Raw genomic sequence first — 19,895 nt, 5'->3', positions numbered from 1 at the left:
ACCGTAAGCAACGCTGGTATTGAGGGTTGAAGTGGCGGTAAATATGCCTGTACGCTCCCTTTTTGGAGCCTAACGCAGCCCTTCAGAGAACTCTCAATACCAGTGTTGTTTAGAAGCAGCGCTAGAAAAAAAAGACGCAGAGCTAACGCACCCCTTCGGCCGCAAAACTCTAAATCTAGGTGTCAGTTGCTTTGATATAGAAGTAAATAAGTATGTTTTTATTTTTAAATTCTATGCTCAGAATCATGAAAATATAATCTTTGAAAAACAATCTCTAATAGATTTGAGCTTGGAAACCCTTGAAAAAAGTCATACAATAGACTTTACACATGATTTCTGACGGAATGAGGCCACTGTCTCTGTATATTGTGTAATTGATAGGATGATTGTACTATTCTGAAAATAGTGAAGTGTCTATAAAATGTCACCTGTTCCTTCCAGTAGAGGTGCAAAAGCAGTAGGAGAGTTCCTGAAATGGCCGACAGCAGAAGAAGAACACATAAAGCGATCAGCCAAGAACGAAGTGTATGGGAAGAATCAACTGATGGTTCCACATATCCAGAAGCTGGGAAAATAAAGATGGCGTTAAGATCATTCTTTGTCCAGAAGAGCAGCTACTGCACACAAAAGACTTCAGAAAGAATTACTAGAATTTGTATGTATTGCTCAAAGTACATCAACATAGCAAAGGCAACATTTTGGTGTTTTCCGTTTGTCAAATCAAATTAATTTTCCTCTCTATATTCAGCAAAATACATAGAACGGTATTATAAAAGTGACAGTGTCTTATGCTGGATGACATATACAGAAAGAGAGCGGAGTCTCTCTCCTACATTGAAGTGTGATACAGACAGACAGGAGCTGAGTATGTCCCTCCCTGTTTGGTGGTAGAAGCAAAAGAGAGCAAAGTCTATCTACAGAACATAGTCTATCCCTCCACTACAAGGGTGATTTAGATACAAAGGAACTCAGTCTGCTCCTCCCCTGCATAGTGTCAGAGACATAAATGTTGTGGAGTCAGTTCCTCCTCTGCAGATTGACAAGTATGCTCCTACTTACCAATGTTCTGCACATAGCAGAATATGTTCTATGTATTTATAAATAGATATTCATATATATATATATATATATATATATATATATATATATATATATATATATATATATATATATATATATATATGTATATATCTATACCTAAATATAATCATGTATATATATATAGGTATATATATATATGTATATTGTACCAAAATACCATCAGATATATGTAGAAATATGTATTTATGAATAAATAGCACATATTCGTCTATGTGAAGACAATTGAAATGTGAAATATTTATATTTTCATGTCTTGTTAGTGCACTTGAGAATATGCAATTGGGTTTTTGAGCAAGTAGGGTGTTTTTTTGTTGTTGTTCCTTTGACTTCTATTGGGTATTATAAGTTTGGCTTTTTTTTTGCGTGTCGGGATAGCGTGCAAGCAAAAAACAGTTTACTTAAATCTTGTAATGAGAGTGCAACCCAACGGGCGCAAAAAGCTTACTTCTAGCGCAGTTAATGCTCGATTGGGAGTGTAAAATAGCGCTCCACTTGTACTCTGGTTCATAATGGGGTCTACAGGGACCATGCATCTAGTCTGAAGTGTTACTTACAAAGTGTTGTCTCCAATATTGTTCAGTAAATAAATTCTCCTGTCTCTATATAATAAATAAATCAATGTTTCCATTTCTTATATTTATTTAGTTACTCTGGACTAGATTACAAGTGAGGCGCCAACGGGTTTGCACTAAGGCAATCGTGTTTTTGCAAGCCATATTCATTTTGCTGATATTATTAGGTGTACATATATATTAATGTATATATATATATGTGTATATATGTATTTACAGTAATATATACACATGTAAACACATTGATATATATGTACACATGTATAAACATATATATATATATATTTATATAAGTGCATTAGAGCCCTTTGCCATTAAGCAGATAAGATCATGATAAAACACATTTATGCAATATTCATATTTAATAAAAGATTTTAACTATGTATTTAATGTAAATATTTCAAATTTGCTAATGCGAATATGCTATGTTGTTTGCGTGATGGGTGTTTGTTTTTAACAATCTTTTTTTTCTCCATTGACTTCTATGGCAAATGCGAAAAGGCCATGGCGTTTGCGCGATCTCTGGTGTTAGGTTTTTTCCCACTTTCTTTTCCCATTGATCTCTATGGGGGAATACATGCCCACGAAAACTTAAAGGGACAGTCTACACTAGAATTTTTATTGTTTTAAAACATAGATAATCCCTTTATTACCCATTCCCAGTTTTGCATTACCAACACAGTTATATTAAAGGGACAGTATACACCAATTTTCATATAACTGCATGTAATAGACACTACTATAAAAAAATAAGATGCCCAGATACTGATATAAAAATCCAGTATAAAACTGTTTAGAAACTTACTTAGAAGCTCTCAGTTTAGCTCTGTTGAAAAGGTAGCTGGAAAGCCCACTGCAAGTGGGGAATAAGACACTCCCCCCTCCCCCTTCTTTTGCATATGAAAAGACCCTTTACACAAATAGGAGCAAGCTGGAGTAGGTATCTGACGGTATTCTCCTAAAACTTTGGGGCTTGGTTAGGAGTCTGAAAATCAGAGCAATGTTATTTAAAAAAAGGCAAAACTATACATTTAAAAAAAACAAAAAACTTCATAGGCTATATAAATATATAATCTGCAAAACATTTATGCAAAGAAAAAATAAGTGTATAATGTCCCTTTAATGTACTTTTTACCTCTGTGATTACCTTGTATCTAAGCATCTTCTGACAACCCCCTGATCACATGACATTTTATTTATTATCTATTGAGTTGCATTTAGTACTGTGTTGTGCTAAATCTTAAATAACCCCCCGGGCGTGAGCACAATATTTTCTATATTGCCCACATGAACTAGCAGTCTTCTGTTGTGAAAAGCAAATAATAAAGCATGTGATAAGAGTCTGTCTGTAGTGGCTTAGAAACAGTCAGTAATTTAGAGGTTTAAATGTTATAAAGTATATTAATATATCAATGTTGGTTGTGCAAAGCTCGGGAAGGGGTAGTAAAGGCATTATCTATCTTTTTAAACAATAACAATTTTAGTGTAGACTGTCCCTTTAAGTTAGTTTTTTTCACACTATTCAGCTTAACGCTAGTGCAAAATACCTTTTTTTGGAACTTGTAATATGAATGCAACCTGATAAGCCCCCAAAAATACTGCTCTACTTGTATAATCTAGCCCTCTAAGTATTATGTATGGTGGGGCCCAAAAAACATTTTTGTTGTTTATTCATGAGGCTTACCATTGAAGGTATGAGTCTGTTCCCCCCCCCCCCCAAATATGTGACATAGACATGAAGAAACAATAATTGTTACTCCGCTGTAAGATGACAGTGACAATTACATGAAGGAGACATAATTTATTGTCTACCCCAGGAGGGATAAACAAGGAGGAAAAAATGTTTCTGTATTCCTCCCACTGCATGACGACACTGAAAGGAGTTAGTTTTAAAACCAGCATTCATTGCCTACAGGGGGTTGCCTCCCCACCAGCCATTTCCAAGACAATATTGAGTCGTGCATTGTGTAGGCTTGGCAATTCACGTGCCAGGCTCATATGCACAGTTGAGTAGCGTACTTTACCCAATGCAAGCTATCCTCCCTGAATGCAGGTCTTAGTTTTTTTTCATTTGTTGCTTTTTGTCTCTCCCCCTGCACCATAAGCACATTGTGTGGCTCCCCCCACCCATATCAATGCAGACATGTGCGTCTGCACCTATTGTGCTCCATCTTTACCATACACTTAACGCTGACTGTGGATTATTATCCTTCTTTCCCTATAACTGAAAAAACTCATTGCCACTACACCGGATGGTCACCCAGCCCATCACTGCAGTTGCAACTATTGACTTCTCACCCACTCTGCAGGCAATCACTCCAGCAACACTTGTCCTTGTCTCTCGGTTCTCTACCAGGACATCGGGAGGATTATTCAGGTGAATCTTGGACAGGTGGAAACTCTTCCCACAGGTGAAAAAGATAAAGGAAAATAAGGATTCTGAGATTTGGGCTAGTGTCTCACCTCTTACATGTATATAGGTTCCTCTCCCAGTCTTTTTTTCTCCTTTATATTCCATTTGACAGTAATACATAGATGATTCTCTCTGTGCGCTAAAATCATGGCTTATAATCAAGGAGATGGAACCATTTTTTATTCTATCCCCTTTAATGCTCAGTGATTTATAAACACTATAATGATACAACCATGAACTAACGGGTAATTCTGCTGCTCCACTTGGTAATACGATTTCACATCCGATGGAAAGTATCTCATTGCTGAATGCGACTTGAAGGGCTGGATGTTGTTTGATGGAGAAAGTGTCACCAACTGGAAAAATGAAATAAAAATGTAAAATATTCGTATTAATATGGTTGCTTGCAATGAAATAATCCTTAAAGAGCACAGCAACATTATCATTTCCCCTTACAAACAACATGATGTGTAAATATAGCATAGCCAGCAACCACATCACATCTACAATAGTGCAGACAGTGCTGAAAATGTCACCGTTATATTCCCCATTAGTCAGACACTGCTGCAATAAGGCACATTCATAACACATATTAGTAGCTCCAGTAGGGCCTAGTTTTAATTTTTCCTCCAAAAATACATATAGAAAGATAGATGATGGATAAATAGATATATGATAGATAGATATAGATTAATACTTATATGCATAATTGTATACACACACAGTATATAAATATATATATATATATATATATATATATATATATATATATATATATATATATATAATAGGTACAGTTTAAGCAACAGGGGTAATGATCTCTCCCTCAGGCACAGCATAAATCTCAAACAGACATGGACTGCATCAGTCCCTTCTTCCTCACACACAATAAAAAGTACAAACAGACAGGCAAATATCCATGTTCATACTATACCTTGGCATAAATAGGCCCACAAAGAGAAGCTCAGAATATATATTATATTATCCATGAATCCAGTTATGGTGACTTTTTGTTGAAAGGAGAGTCACTATCATCTTACTCGATAGAAACTTCTCCTTTCTTTGAATCTATACTCAGGAAACTGTGAGGTGGGTGGGAGGAGATGTGATAGCTGCAATTTTTGTATTTCTAAAAACATAAAGATAGCAGTATAATTTGCAGCCTTTGTTTAAGCTGGAAAACTCTTCCCATGATAAACCTGATTATTCAAAGGCTTATAACACTGGAGTGCTACCTCAATTTAGCTATACATTGGCATTTTTATAGTGAATTGCTATTCATTATCAATCATTACATTACAGCTCAATTTGAAATAAATAAGGTTTGTAGATATTTGTTAGATCATTTTTTTGGACCTCAGTTGACACTTTGAGATATAGATATATATTAATATAGAACACGTTTGCTACAGTGCGATCGTAATTGCAATATTGTGAAATATCAAAAAAGGCAACATCATGTTCGCAATATTGTGAAATATGGGAGTACCCTGTATTTTAATGGGGAAACATCGCCGAGGGTTTCTAATATTCTAATATTCAAAGAACTATCCTCCATCTTGGCTATCCCTTTTCAGCCATATTAGTCTTGCCTGCTTTTCAGTGTTGATATTGCAGACTGTGAATATATAGTGAAAATGAATGTAGAGCAGAAAAGAAGATAACACAGGCTAACGGCTAGATTTAGAGTTTTGTCGGTAACGACCCGCGTAGCTAACGCCGGCTTTTTTCTGGCCGCACCATAAAAATAACTCTGGTATTGAGAGTCCACGAAAAGGCTGCGTTAGGCTCCAAAAAAGGAGCGTAGAGCATTTTTAACGCAGCTTCAACTCTCGATACCAGAGTTGCTTACGCAAGCGGCCAGCCTCAAAAACGTGCTCGTGCACGATTCCCCCATAGGAAACAATGGGGCTGTTTGAGCTGAAAAAAAACCTAACACCTGCAAAAAAGCCGCGTTCAGCTCCTAACGCAGCCCCATTGTTTGCTATGGGGAAACACTTCCTACGTCTGCACCTAACACCCTAACATGTACCCCGAGTCTAAACACCCCTAACCTTACACTTATTAACCCCTAATCTGCCACCCCCGCTATCGCTGACCCCTGCATTTTATTATTAACCCCTAATCTGCCGCTCCGTAAACCGCCGCTACTTACATTATCCTTATGTACCCCTAATCTACTGCCCATAACACCGCCGACCCCTATATTATATTTATTAACCCCTAATCTGCTGCCCCCAACGTCGCCGCTACCTACCTACACTTATTAACCCCTAATCTGCCGACCGGAGCTCACCGCTACTATAATAAATGTATTAACCCCTAAAGCTAAGTCTAACCCTAACACTAACACCCCCCTAAATTAAATATAATTTTAATCTAACGAAATAAATTAACTCTTCTTAAATAAATTATTCCTATTTAAAGCTAAATACTTACCTGTAAAATAAATCCTAATATAGCTACAATATAAATTATAATTACATTGTAGCTATTTTAGGATTAATATTTATTTTACAGGCAACTTTGTAATTATTTTAACCAGGTACAATAGCTATTAAATAGTTAAGAACTATTTAATAGTTACCTAGTTAAAATAATTACAAAATTACCTGTAAAATAAATCCTAACCTAAGTTACAATTAAACCTAACACTATACTATCATTAAATTAATTAAATAAAATAACTACAATTACCTACAATTAAACCTAACACTACACTAGCAATACATTAATTAAATACAATACCTACAAATAACTACAATGAAATAAACTAACTAAAGTACAAAAAATAAAAAAGAACTAAGTTACAAAAAATAAAAAAATATTTACAAACATAAGAAAAATATAACAACAATTTTAAACTAATTACACCTACTCTAAGCCCCCTAATAAAATAACAAAGACCCCCAAAATAAAAAATGCCCTACCCTATTCTAAATTACTAAAGTTAAAAGCTCTTTTACCTTACCAGCCCTGAACAGGGCCCTTTGCGGGGCATGCCCCAAGAATTTCAGCTCTTTTGTCTGTAAAAAAAAACATACAATACCCCCCCCCAACATTACAACCCACCACCCACATACCCCTAATCTAACCCAAACCCCCCTTAAATAAACCTAACACTAAGCCCCTGAAGATCTTCCTACCTTGTGTTCACCTCGCCGGGTTCACCGATCGGTCCAGAGTCTTGATCCAAGCCCAAGCGGGGGGCTGAAGAGTGATGTCCATCCTCGGGCTGAAGTCTGGATCCAAGCGGCGGCTGAAGAAATCCATCATCGGGCTGAAGTCGGAAGTCCATCATCGGGATGAAGTCTTCTATCAAGCCGCATCTTCAATCTTCTTTCTTCTGGAGCGGAGCGGAGCCATCTTCTTCCAAGCCGACGCGGAACATCCTCTTCAAACGACGACTAGACGACGAATGACGGTTCCTTTAAGGGACGTCATCCAAGATGGCGTCCCTCGAATTCCGATTGGCTGATAGGATTCTATCAGCCAATCAGAATTAAGGTAGGAATATTCTGATTGGCTGATGGAATCAGCCAATCAGAATCAAGTTCAATCCGATTGGCTGATCCAATCAGCCAATCAGATTGAGCTCGCATTCTATTGGCTGTTCCGATCAGCCAATAGAATGCGAGCTCAATCTGATTGGCTGATTGGATCAGCCAATCGGATTGATCTTGATTCTGATTGGCTGATTCCATCAGCCAATCAGAATATTCCTACCTTAATTCCGATTGGCTGATAGAATCCTATCAGCCAATCAGAATTCGAGGGACGCCATCTTGGATGACGTCCCTTAAAGGAACCGTCAGTCGTCGGAAGAAGAGGACGGATCTGCGCTGGAGGTCTTCAGGATGGAGCCGGTCGTCATCGGATGAAGATAGAAGATGCCGCTTGGATCAAGATGGTTGCCGGTCCGGATCGCCTCTTCTTCACGGATAGGATGAAGACTTTGGAGCCTCTTCTGGACCTCTTCAGCCACCGGATGATGGATCGCCAGCCCCCGCTTGGGTTGGATGAAGATTTTGGAGCCAGGACGGATCGGTGATACCTGGTGAGGTGAAGACAAGGTAGGAAGATCTTCAGGGGCTTAGTGTTAGGTTTATTTAAGGGGGGTTTGGGTTAGATTAGGGGTATGTGGGTGGTGGGTTGTAATGTTGGGGGGGGTATTGTATGGTTTTTTTTACAGGCAAAAGAGCTGAACTTCTTGGGGCATGCCCCGCAAAGGGCCCTGTTCAGGGCTGGTAAGGTAAAGGAGCTTTTAACTTTATTAATTTAGAATAGGGTAGGGCATTTTTTTATTTTGGGGGTCTTTGTTATTTTATTAGGGGGCTTAGAGTAGGTGTAATGATTTTAAAATTGTTGTAATATTTTTCTTATGTTTGTAAATATTTTTTTATTTTTTGTAACTTAGTTCTTTTTTATTTTTTGTACTTTAGTTAGTTTATTTCATTTTAGTTATTTGTAGATATTGTATTTAATTAATGTATTACTAGTGTAGTGTTAGGTTTAATTGTAGGTAATTGTAGGTATTTTATTTAATTAATTTATTGATAGTGTAGTGTTAGGTTTAATTGTAACTTAGGTTAGGATTTATTTTACAGGTAATTTTGTATTTATTTTAACTAGGTAACTATTAAATAGTTCTTAACTATTTAATAGCTATTGTACCTGGTTAAAATAATTACAAAGTTGCCTGTAAAATAAATATTAATCCTAAAATAGCTACAATATAATTATAATTTATATTGTAGCTATATTAGGATTTATTTTACAGGTAAGTATTTAGCTTTAAATAGGAATAAGTTATTTAATAAGAGTTAATTTATTTCGTTAGATTTAAATTATATTTAATTTAGGGGGGTGGTAGTGTTAGGGTTAGACTTAGCTTTAGGGGTTAATACATTTATTATAGTAGCGGTGAGCTCCGGTCGGCAGATTAGGGGTTAATAAGTGTAGACAGGTGGAGGCGACGTTGAGGGGGGCAGATTAGGGGTTAATAAATATAATATAGGGGTCGGCGGTGTTAGGGGCAGCAGATTAGGGGTACATAGCTATAATGTAGGTGGCGGCGCTTTGCGGTCGGCAGATTAGGGGTTAATTATTGTAGGTATCTGGCGGCGACGTTATGGGGGGCAGGTTGGGGGTTAATAAATATAATATAGGGGTCGGCGGTGTTAGGGGCAGCAGATTAGGGGTATATAAGTATAACGTAGGTGGCGGTCGGCAGATTAGGGGTTAAAAAAATTTAATCGAGTGGCGGCGATGTGGGGGGACCTCGGTTTAGGGGTACATAGGTAGTTTATGGGTGTTAGTGTACTTTAGAGTACAGTAGTTAAGAGCTTTATGAACCGGCGTTAGCCCAAAAAGCTCTTAACTCCTGGTTTTTTTCTGCGGCTGGAGTTTTGTCTTTAGAGCTCTAACGCTCACTTCAGACACGACTCTAAATACCGGAGTTAGAAAGATCCCATTGAAAAGATAGGATACGTAATTTACGTAAGGGGATCTGCGGTATGGAAAAGTCGCGGCTGGAAAGTGAGCGTTAGACCCTATTTTGAGTGACTCCAAATACCGGCGGTAGCCTAAAACCAGCGTTAGGAGCCTCTAACGCTGGTTTTCACGGCTACCGCCAAACTCTAAATCTAGGCCTACGTTAGCTATAACAATCAGAAAGGAGGGTCAAACAGCAATGAGCTGTGTAGCGTGATTCGGTACGGCAAGGGTGGGGCTGACAATGGTGCTGGGACAAGTAAATCACTTAAAAGTCACTCAAGTTGAGACACAGACAATGCCACAAGGAGTTCAAGATAACCGCTATGCTCACCACCCTGTCTGAACAGTTCTCACCGCTCATCAGAGGGAGAAAAGAACCGGTCCGGCGTGTACAGCAGCCTCGTTTCAGTACCGCCAACCGCCTTCTTCATTTTCATCGACACAGCTTCGTAAAATCAAAGTCTTATTATACAAAATTAAAATAGCATCAGAAAAACATGTCTAAGATGCTGTTTTAATTTTGTATAATAAAGACTTTTATTTTATGAAGCTGTGCCGGCTCTTCTACCGTGAAACTGAATGTACCTAGGCATAATTACAAGTGTTACTACACAGAAAACATTTTTTATTTTTGTGAACGTACAGTCTGTTTTGTGTAAACACATTTAAAAGACAGCCCCCTGCATCGCAGCTCAGTGGTGATGTCGGTAGACTTTTGCTGAAGTTGTGATCCCTGTTATATCCTATGGGAGACACATCGCCACTTGTAAGCACAATGAGGTTCAGCCCACTTTTTTTAGAATATATCAACAGAGCCTCATAATATTTTGGCGGAATGCGGTTGGATATACAGGCTATCCACTATTGCTCAGAACGCTCTAAATGAAAAATTAGACCTAGCCTGTTTTCAGGGTTAATTTAAGAGGTAAGGATATCCCCAGATAGAAAAGCTGCATGAGTATCGACTGCAGATATATGTCTCTGACAGAGAGGAAGTCAGTGCTCTTTGCAACCTGCAGCATGCATTTTATAACATGCACTTAACCAGTGTATAGTATAATATATGCAAACTGTGATTACTTTTGAAGTTGATAACAATGTCCACAATTAATAACAATTTATTCTTTCACCTTTTTCCAGAGGCGGAACGCAGGAACTGTGTTTAAAAGAATCCAAACTGGGAGTGTACATCAATCAGCCCTGAGGAAGCCCTGTTGAGTCTTGTGACATGGGGATGAAATGCGCGTAGGTATTGGAGGGCCATGCCTCGTGACTGTTGAAGGGTGGAAACCAAAACTGCTGGCGGTCTGAACGGCATATGAATGGCACTCATGCACAAAAAATTTTAGAAGTGGAGCTAAGTATTACTAGAAATGATCTTCAGTCAAATGACTAACCCTGTGACTGCACTTGAAATACTAAGCATATCATTCTGGCGATGTCAGTTTATTATTATTGACACTCTCTTGGCTTCTGAATCACAAAGGCAGTATAAAAGCAAGAATCTGTCTTGTGGATATAGCGGATCAGATTACTGACTTACCCTGCAGGGAATTAACTTGCAGAATAGCGACAAGATCGTTACTAATAACGGTAGTATTTAGTAACCAGTACGGGTTGTAGGGTTGCTAGGTGTCCAGTATTCAACCGGACAGTCCAGTATTTTAGCGTCTGTACAAAAATACTGGACACTTAAATGTCCATTATTTTTAAAGACCCCTGTCAGCTAAATGTAAAGGGCCTTCTATGCCTTTATGCATTAGAAAAATGGCTAAAAGAGAAGTTACATTGTGCATTTTTTATTATATTTGTTACAGGCAACCATGGGGGTGTTCAATTATTGCTGGTTGTGTACCTCTATGAGCCAAGGGGGTCACCTCACTGCTCTGTACATGTGTTACATGACACCAAGGGGATTATAGAATGACTGCTTAGTTGTGAAAAATATATGTGGTGGGATCAAGTGTGGGGCCTAAGTTTGAGCTTTTGAGAAGACATTGGGGCCCATTTATCAAAGGTCTTGTGGACCTGATCCGACAGTGCGGATCAGGTCCGCAAGACCTCGCTGAATGCGGAGAGCAATACTGCTGCTGGTGCAACGCCGCCCCCTGCAGACTCTCGGCCAATGGGCTGCCAGAAGGGAGGTGTCAATCAACCCGATCGTACTCGATTGGGTTGATTTCCGGCGATTCCTGTCCGCTTCATCAGAGCAGGCGAACAGGGTTATGGAGAAGCGGTCTTTAGACCGCTGCTCCATAACTTGTGTTTCTGGCGAGTCTGAAGACAAGGTATTCTCTGCTCCTTTCTGTTTTTAATAGTACCTTGTCAAACTTGCAGGACATATTGCTGTATCTTTAACTTTTTATGGATACATTTTTGGAACCCTCTAAGATGTCTGGAAAGGGTAAATCGAGTGATAGGAGGCAGATAGGTTTGGACTCTCTTGCGGGAGAGGTCAAACAAATAACAACCTGCTTTAATGAGGTGGAAGAAAGGGTCTCTGAGCTTAAAGATTTTAATGTTGCTCATACCAAAAAAGTAGAGGATTTGACACATCAGAACCAGCTGTTGCACAAGTGCTTGGAGGACTTAGAAAATAGGTCCCGGCGGAATAATGTACATCTGGTGGGCCTTCCTGAATCTGTCAAACCCTCTGAAATAATACACTTTATTGAACAAACTCTCCCTACCTTACAAGGCATAGCGGCAGGTATCCTTAGGGGAAGTGTGGAAAGAGCACACAGAGTGGGTCCAGAATGCCAGAATGCGGGAGAGGGCCAACCCCCTAGACAAGTAATGATTAAATTACTACATTTCCAGGTTAAAGTACAGGTACTCCGAGCCTATTGTAGACTCTCTTCGCTAATGTTTGAAAACTCCAAACTCCTGCTCTTTCAGGATTATTCCATGGAGTTGATGAGAAAGCGGAGGGAGTTTTCGACAATCTGTTCCACCTTAAATAGGGAAGGCCATAAAGTTTATTTGCTTTACCCTGCTAGACTAAAACTCCTGACTACTAATGGTGCCAAGTTCTTTGACTCACCCTTGGAGGTCCAAGACTTTCGGAGGGGGACTCAAGCTAGGCCTTTTGACTCATCTAATGGAGCAATGCAAGTTGCCCCAGACTGAAAATAGATAATATTATCTGTGACTTATGATACAAACTCTGTACTACAACGCATATCTTAATTGTTTATTTCAGTTTATGTGTTGCCACTTTTGATAACCGGACACGATTGGGGGCTACACACAGTGCTGCCGCCCCCTTTCAAGATGGATGCTGGTGTTAAAATTGTGGCAATATCATACAGTAAATAGTGGGTGCTTGACGTTGGGACCATTCCAGTGTCGAACAATACTTAAGATGATTGGCACTTTATTTAAGGCCACACTATGGTTAAATGTTCTATTTGAATTATTGTGGATAACACTTATTAGGAAAACATTTAAGAATTGGTTTCGGAAAAATGTGAGTTCTCATATGCATATATTTCCAAAGATTTCACTATGTATATCATGATTGTTTACCTTGTCGTTTTCATACTGTATATGAAGGTTTCCTTGTGCCCACTACTGCCTTTGATTACATGCTGTTACTCATATCGGAATAATACATTGGATGGCCTCTCGTCTCATGATGCGAGGTGCCCCCTTACAGGGGTGTGTAGCCTTGGAAAGACTCCCTTGGTAACCTACCACATGTGGGGTGAGAGGCAGTTTGGGAATCCCGGCAGTGGGCACGGGAGGCTTTTTGATCTATTCTCACTGTTTTGTTATTTATGTTTAATGTTCATGTTGTTACCTGTTTTTATGAACCCCAAAAGAGCTCTGTCTCTGAGATCTGCGTTCCCATGTCATTTTTTTAGACATGGATTATTTTGGCAGAGGTTCGCCTCTGGGTGTCATCTCCCTAAGAGCATATGGAGGTCCAGCATACTATTTGCCCCTGTTTTTGATCATTGAGTAACTGATGTACATCATACTCTTACCTTTTTTTTTCCTTTGCAAATTATGAATAGAACTGACTCCCCAATGGAGAAAGACTTACGGAATATTTTGGTTATTATGGACCCCCATGGAACTTTTTTTCCCCCTCACTCTCTCTCTCCCCCTGGGCTCTCCTCTCTCTTTCTCCTTTTGACCCTTATCTTTGTAACTCTTGATTATTGCATAGATGTCCACTAAGTTTATCAGTGAAATATGTGGGGGATAAATTTGCAGATAAAAAGTAAAGCCATTCTGACACATTTACGCAGGCTAAATACCAACATTGCTTTTCTAAAGGAGACGCACTTAATTGATAGTGAACATGACAAAATGAAAACAGATTGGGTAGGCAATATATCCTATGTGTCACACACTAGTTTGAGCAGAGGACTGATTATATTGTTTGGTAAAAAACTTGCAGTAGATATCATAAAGACATATAAAGATACACCCTTTGTAACATATATGCCCCTAATCAGCAGAGCTCAGCTTTTTGGACTTAAATTATAAGAATTCTAACAGCATACTTAGACACCCATATTATAATTTAGCTTCTGACCCTGTGTGTGATAGAATGAGAGCCCCAGGATCCCCCCCCCCCCCGAGGACAAGCGACCCAAATACAAGGGAAGATTTGAAAAATATATTTTTGGTAGTCTAGTCGCTGATTTGGTGATTTACGATATATGGCGATTACGTCATCCGGAGGGTAGAGATTTCTCTTGCCTCTCCAAGGCCAAGGCCTCATTGTCCCGGAAAGATCTTTTTATGATATCAGACTCTATAATTTCACTGTTTCAGCAGGACAAGATTCATGACATTCTATTGTCGGATTATGCACAGATTGAGCTCAAACTTCACTCTGATAGACCTCTTTACATTACCTCTTTATCTCCCACTCCCTTAACTTTCTGGCCCTAACAGAAACCTGACTCTCTCCCCTAGTCACAGCATCCACTGCTGCTCTGTCACATGGGGGTCTCCACTTCAGCCACACTCCTAGGTCTGGTAATAGACAAGGAGGTGGTGTAGGTATTTTACTTTTCTCTCGTTGTACCTTTCAACAAATACAACCCATCTCTTCCCTCACATTTTCCTCATTCGAAACTCACATGATTTGCTTATTCTCTCCCCTCTCTATATGTGTTGCAGTCATATACCGACCCCCTGGCTCCTCAACTCAATTTCTAGATAACTTGGCTGTCTGGCTACCTTATTTCCTTTCCTCAGACACCCCTGCCCTCATTCTTGGCAACTTGAACATCCCTCTTAACAATCCCACTGCCTCCTCTGCAAAACAACTTCTGCAACTCACTTCCTATTTCGGTTTGTCACAATGGACTGATTCTCCCACTCACAAAGACGGTCACTCCCTTGACCTGATCTTTAGCTATCGATGCTCTCAAACTTTACAAACTCCCCTTTTCCTCTTTCTGACCACCATCTCCTCACTTGCAACATATCATCCCCTACAACTCCCCCCTACAACTCTCCCTCCTCCTACCCCTCACACCAAACTTCACAGAAGCATTATGTCATTAGATCAGCAACAGCTTGCTAATTCCCTCGAAACTCTCCTCTCATCCTTCTCCTCCTTTTCCTGCCCTGACCAATCTATCTGCCACAATAATTCCACCCTTACATCCGTCCTTGAAAATCTGGCCCCTCTTACCATAGCTTATCCTCAGCCCTGGCATACTCCTCTGACACTGTACCTATGCAGATGTCCCCATACTGCTGAGCAGCACTGGAGAAAATTTCAGAGTTCAGCTGATTTTCTTCATTACAAATTCATCTTGAACTCCTACTATTCTGCCCTTAATCTCTATAAGCAACATTACTTCTCTACTCTTATCTTTAATCTTTCTTCATACCCAAAACATCTGTTCTCCACTTTTAATACTATTCCCCCCCTACCCCCACCTACTAATACAACTTCTCTGTCAGCTCAAGACTTTGCCAGCCACTTCAATAACATCAGAAACAAAATCAGCTCTCGACATAATTCCATTCTCTCACCCCCTCAAACGCTCGCAACCAACCACAACCCACATAGCCATAAACTTAGCTCTTTCTCCCCTGTTACTAAGGAAGAAGTTTCTGCACTTATACTGCACTCTCACCTCACTACCTGTCCCCTTGACTCCATCCCCTCACAGCTACTCCCCTCCCTTTCTTCTACCCTTACCCCTATACTCACACACATTTTCAACCTCTCCCTCAGCACCAGTATATTTCCCTCATCTCTGAAACATGCACTGGTCACACCTATCCTCAAAAAAACCTTGCCTTGATCCAACCTCCCCATCCAACTACCACCCTATTTCCCTCCTCCCTCTTGCCTCAAAGCTTCTCAAAAAACTAGTATATGCAAACCTATCCCATTTCCTTACATTAAACTTCCTCCTTGATCCACTGTAATCTCAATTTCGTACCCATCACTCCAGAGAGACTGCAATCGTTAAGGTTACCAATGACCTACTTACAGCAAAATCAAAAGGCTACTTCTCTCTGCTTATCCTCCTTGATCTGTCCTCAGCCTTTGATACTATTGACCACCCTCTTTTGCTCCAAACCCTCTAATCCTTCGGCAACTGTGACACAGTCCTTTTGTGGTTCTCATCCTACCTGTCAAACCGTACCTTTAGTGTAGCTTCTCTCGGGCCTCCTCCGCCCCGTCACCACTTTCTGTCAGGGTACTGTAAGGCTCTGTCCTCAGTCCCTTACTCTTCTCAATCTACATGTCATCATTAGGTTCCCTAATAAAGTCCCACGGTTTCCAATATCATTTGTATGCCGACGACACGCAAATCTACTTCTCTGCACCAGACCTATCTCCTTCCTTTCTAACCTTTGTCATTAACTGTTGTTCTCACATCTCTTCCTGGATGTCCTCTCACAACCTCAAGCTAAATCTCTCCAAAACTGAGCTCCTTATCTTCCAACCTTCTTCCAAAATCTCCACCCCCAATCTCTCTATAACTGTTGACAACTCCATTATTACCCCTACCCCACATGCCCGATGTCTCGGGTCACATTTGACTCAGATCTTTCTTTCACTCTTCACATTCAGTCCTTAGCTAAAGCCTGCCACTTCCACCATAAAAACATCTCTAAAATTAGACATTTCCTTACACAAGACACAACTAAGATTTTAATCCACTGTCTCATCCTTTCCCGCCTCGATTACTGCAACTCTGTCCTCTCTGGTCTCCCCAGCTGTCGCCTAGCTCCTTTACAATTCATAATGAATGCCTCTGCCAGGCTCATCTTCCTTACACAACACTCTTCATCTGCTGCACCTCTCTGCCAATCCCTTCACTGGCTTCCTCTTGCCTCTAGGATTAAACCCCAAATTCTTACTCTGACATACAAATCCCTCAACTGCACTGCTCTCCCTTATATATCAAACCTTGTCTCCAGATACTCTCCCTCCCATCCCCTTCGCTCTGCTCACGACCTCCTATTCTCCTCCTCTCTTGTCACCTCATCACACTCCCATTTACAGGACTTCTCCAGACTGGCTCCCATCTTGTGGAACTCTCTGCCTCGCTCCACAAGACTCTCCCCTAGTTTTGAAAGCTTCAAACACCCCCTAAAGACTCTACTGTTCAGGGATGCATACAACCTACACTAACCTCTCTTTATACCAGTTCCTCTCCTCCATTGCTATCTGGGTATTCATCTACACAGGAACCCTCATTGCCTATACGATATAAACATTTCAAAACAGTGTGCGGCTCTCTGTGGGCAGCTCCAACAATAGACCTCTCTCCCATTGTCCCTTACAGGACGAATTAGCCTTTTAAAAATGGTCACTTTACCATGTATATTATACCCCATGCTCATGTTACCATTCTTGAAAAATAAAAATGACTTAGGAGCTTTGAATCAGGCTATTAAAAAATTCATATAGCGTGGAGGCAAACCCCGCATTGCGGTTAATTCCCTTCAACACCCATTCAGAGATGGAGGCTTGGGCTTCCAAAACTTCAGGTAATATAATTGGGCTGCCTTGATCAGGCTTGTCCTGGATTGGCAACTGGGAACTTCTTATTTTAGTGATGTTGATTTGGAAAATGCGGTACTAAACCCAATAGATCAAAACTAGGGATAACTTATAAGGAGCGCCACATATGATTATTTAAATATGTCAAATTTGTCAAATGCATCAAATAAATAATAAATAATATAGCACCAATAGGATTTAATAAAACAGAACAAAATATCTAAGATACAGAAGAAAATATACATATGTTTTTAGCACAATATAAAGCTAAAAAAACAATACTTAGTCTAAAAATAGTCACTTGATTCTCTAAATGATGAAAGTGCTGTTACTTCTAAGCCCTCTGGTGTTCACTCTCAGGCTCAATAAGATGTATGAAACGATTATATATGTGAAACAGAACAAATGGAGCGCACAAAAGATCTAAGTGCAGTATTAAAAGTACATTTCATTCCCAAACATAAAAACATTTATAAATGCACTCACAAAGGTGCCCTCAATCATATGAGGTATGTAGTTGCGATAAACAGTCACTTTTTTAACCAAGGAGACGTGAGTGTGATCACAGCACAGCTAGACTGAAGCAAGCTTTTTACAGCTCTGCTGTGCAGTGACTTTACATGACCTCCTTTTCTCTTGTATATATTCTCTGACTCTGTAAGCAATAGACTGTCTGGAAAAGCCTCAGGACCACAAGCTTACGATTGAAGTAAGGAGTCTGGCAAATGAAAGGACTAAGTGGAATACCCTGGCTACCTGGTTTTAAAGGGACAGAGTGACTGTTTATCGCAACTACATACCTCATATGTTTGAGGGCACCTTTGTGAGTGCATTTATATATGTTTTTATGTTTAGGAATAATGCACTTTTAATACTGCACTTAGATCTTTTGTGCGCTCCATTTGTTCTGTTTCACAGATATAATTGTTTCACTAAACCCAATTGATCTTTCATAAGTGCCCTATCTTAAGTCTGGGGAGTATCCACCTATCATTAAATCTTCTATTCTTTACAAGGGTCCGCTAGCAGCGTGGAGATTTGCCCATAAGTTTTTTGGTTCACATCACCTTTCCCCTAAACTGATCCCCATAGTAGGTAACCCAGATTTTCCGGCAGGTACAGATACCTCGCCTTTTCACCAATGGAAAGATAAGGGGATTATGGTGCTCAGAACCTCCTGGACTCTTTGTCACACACAGTTAAAACTTTTCATAACCTAAGCACCAAATATTCTATCTCAAATAAACAATTGTACACATATTTGCAAATACGCCACTACATTGATACTCTTAAACAAAATAACCCCAGCTAATGGGACTCACCGATATTTGCCATACCACTGACAGCTTTCACTTTTTTTTCACAATTGGTAACTTTCCCTATCTGGAATATATAAAATTCTTCTACACAAAACAGTCTCTGTGACACAAGCGCCTATACTGGATAGATGGGCAAGAAGAAGTGTTAATGACATCTCCTTCACAGACAAACAGAACAGCATAGATTTGACAAAATAAGCCACCTTAAGCATACCTCTACGTGAAGCTCAAATGCGAATGATACATCTTGACTATATAACTCCCCACAGACTCTCTAAATGGAACCCCCAACAACCAGATAGATGTGGGAAGTGCGGGATGGTGGCACCTGACGTACCCCATTATTTTTTTCAATGCCCCTTAGTGAGGCAATTTTGGGCTCAAATTCAGTTTTGGCTCCGGGGTGCGCTGGGGATCATGTCACATTGCAACTGGAACAGGTTTGCCTTTTCCATTGGGATGAACAACCCAGAAAATATTGTAGCCTGTTAATACTATTCGTGCTCTTATCCCGGAAATGCATACTATGTCTGTGGACTAATAGGAAAGCCCCCTCTATCACTCAGTTCAAACACAAGCTTTATAGACATCTCTTTACTGAACAGTTTGATGTCAAACTTGATGTAGCACATAGATTACTGCCTTTTCTGACCAAATGGGAACCTTTCCTACACACACAACACTCAAAGACAGATACTTGGACCTTTTGCACAGACGGAACTACTTCTGTCCGTGTCTATAAGGGGAGAATGGGTGACATTGTATAACAAAGATGGAAATAGGAATGTTGGGGAGGATTGTGAGGTTCTTATCACCCAGTTATTGTAGTATGTTGCAAGTGGGATTGGATTTACCAAGGAACTTTGTGGGATACTTATCACCTTAAATACACGGGGATGGGGGGGGAGTGGGGAGAGAGAGTGAGGGGATTTTGCTCCACCTTTTTTTTTTTCTCTTTTCACAGATCTCGGAGACACTTAAGAAAGTTAGCAAATATG

General features: G+C 39.8%; 1 protein-coding gene across 2 annotated transcripts in view; it reads right to left on the bottom strand.

The window, feature by feature from the left end:
* The window catches only part of LOC128663821 (muscle M-line assembly protein unc-89), a 239,574-nt gene extending 234,433 nt beyond the window's left edge, over positions 1 to 5,141 (bottom strand). Inside the window, exons 1-3 of one of the 2 annotated variants that reach the window (XM_053718344.1) lie at positions 5,021 to 5,141; positions 4,137 to 4,442; positions 429 to 565 (exon numbers count right to left, since the gene is read on the bottom strand). In XM_053718344.1, the coding sequence (XP_053574319.1) occupies positions 429 to 565; positions 4,137 to 4,442; positions 5,021 to 5,075 (498 nt within the window). In that variant the 5' untranslated portion in view covers positions 5,076 to 5,141. The remainder of the gene's footprint in view (positions 1 to 428; positions 566 to 4,136; positions 4,443 to 5,020) is intronic. The other variant, XM_053718345.1, reaches the window with a different exon arrangement.
* Between the last annotated feature and the right edge of the window lie 14,754 nt (positions 5,142 to 19,895).

This window comes from Bombina bombina, chromosome 6 (assembly GCF_027579735.1).
Source record: "Bombina bombina isolate aBomBom1 chromosome 6, aBomBom1.pri, whole genome shotgun sequence".
NCBI classification, from domain to species: domain Eukaryota; kingdom Metazoa; phylum Chordata; class Amphibia; order Anura; family Bombinatoridae; genus Bombina; species Bombina bombina.
The sequence above is the reverse complement of the archived record's forward strand: the minus strand, read 5'-3'. Positions and strand labels throughout refer to the sequence as shown.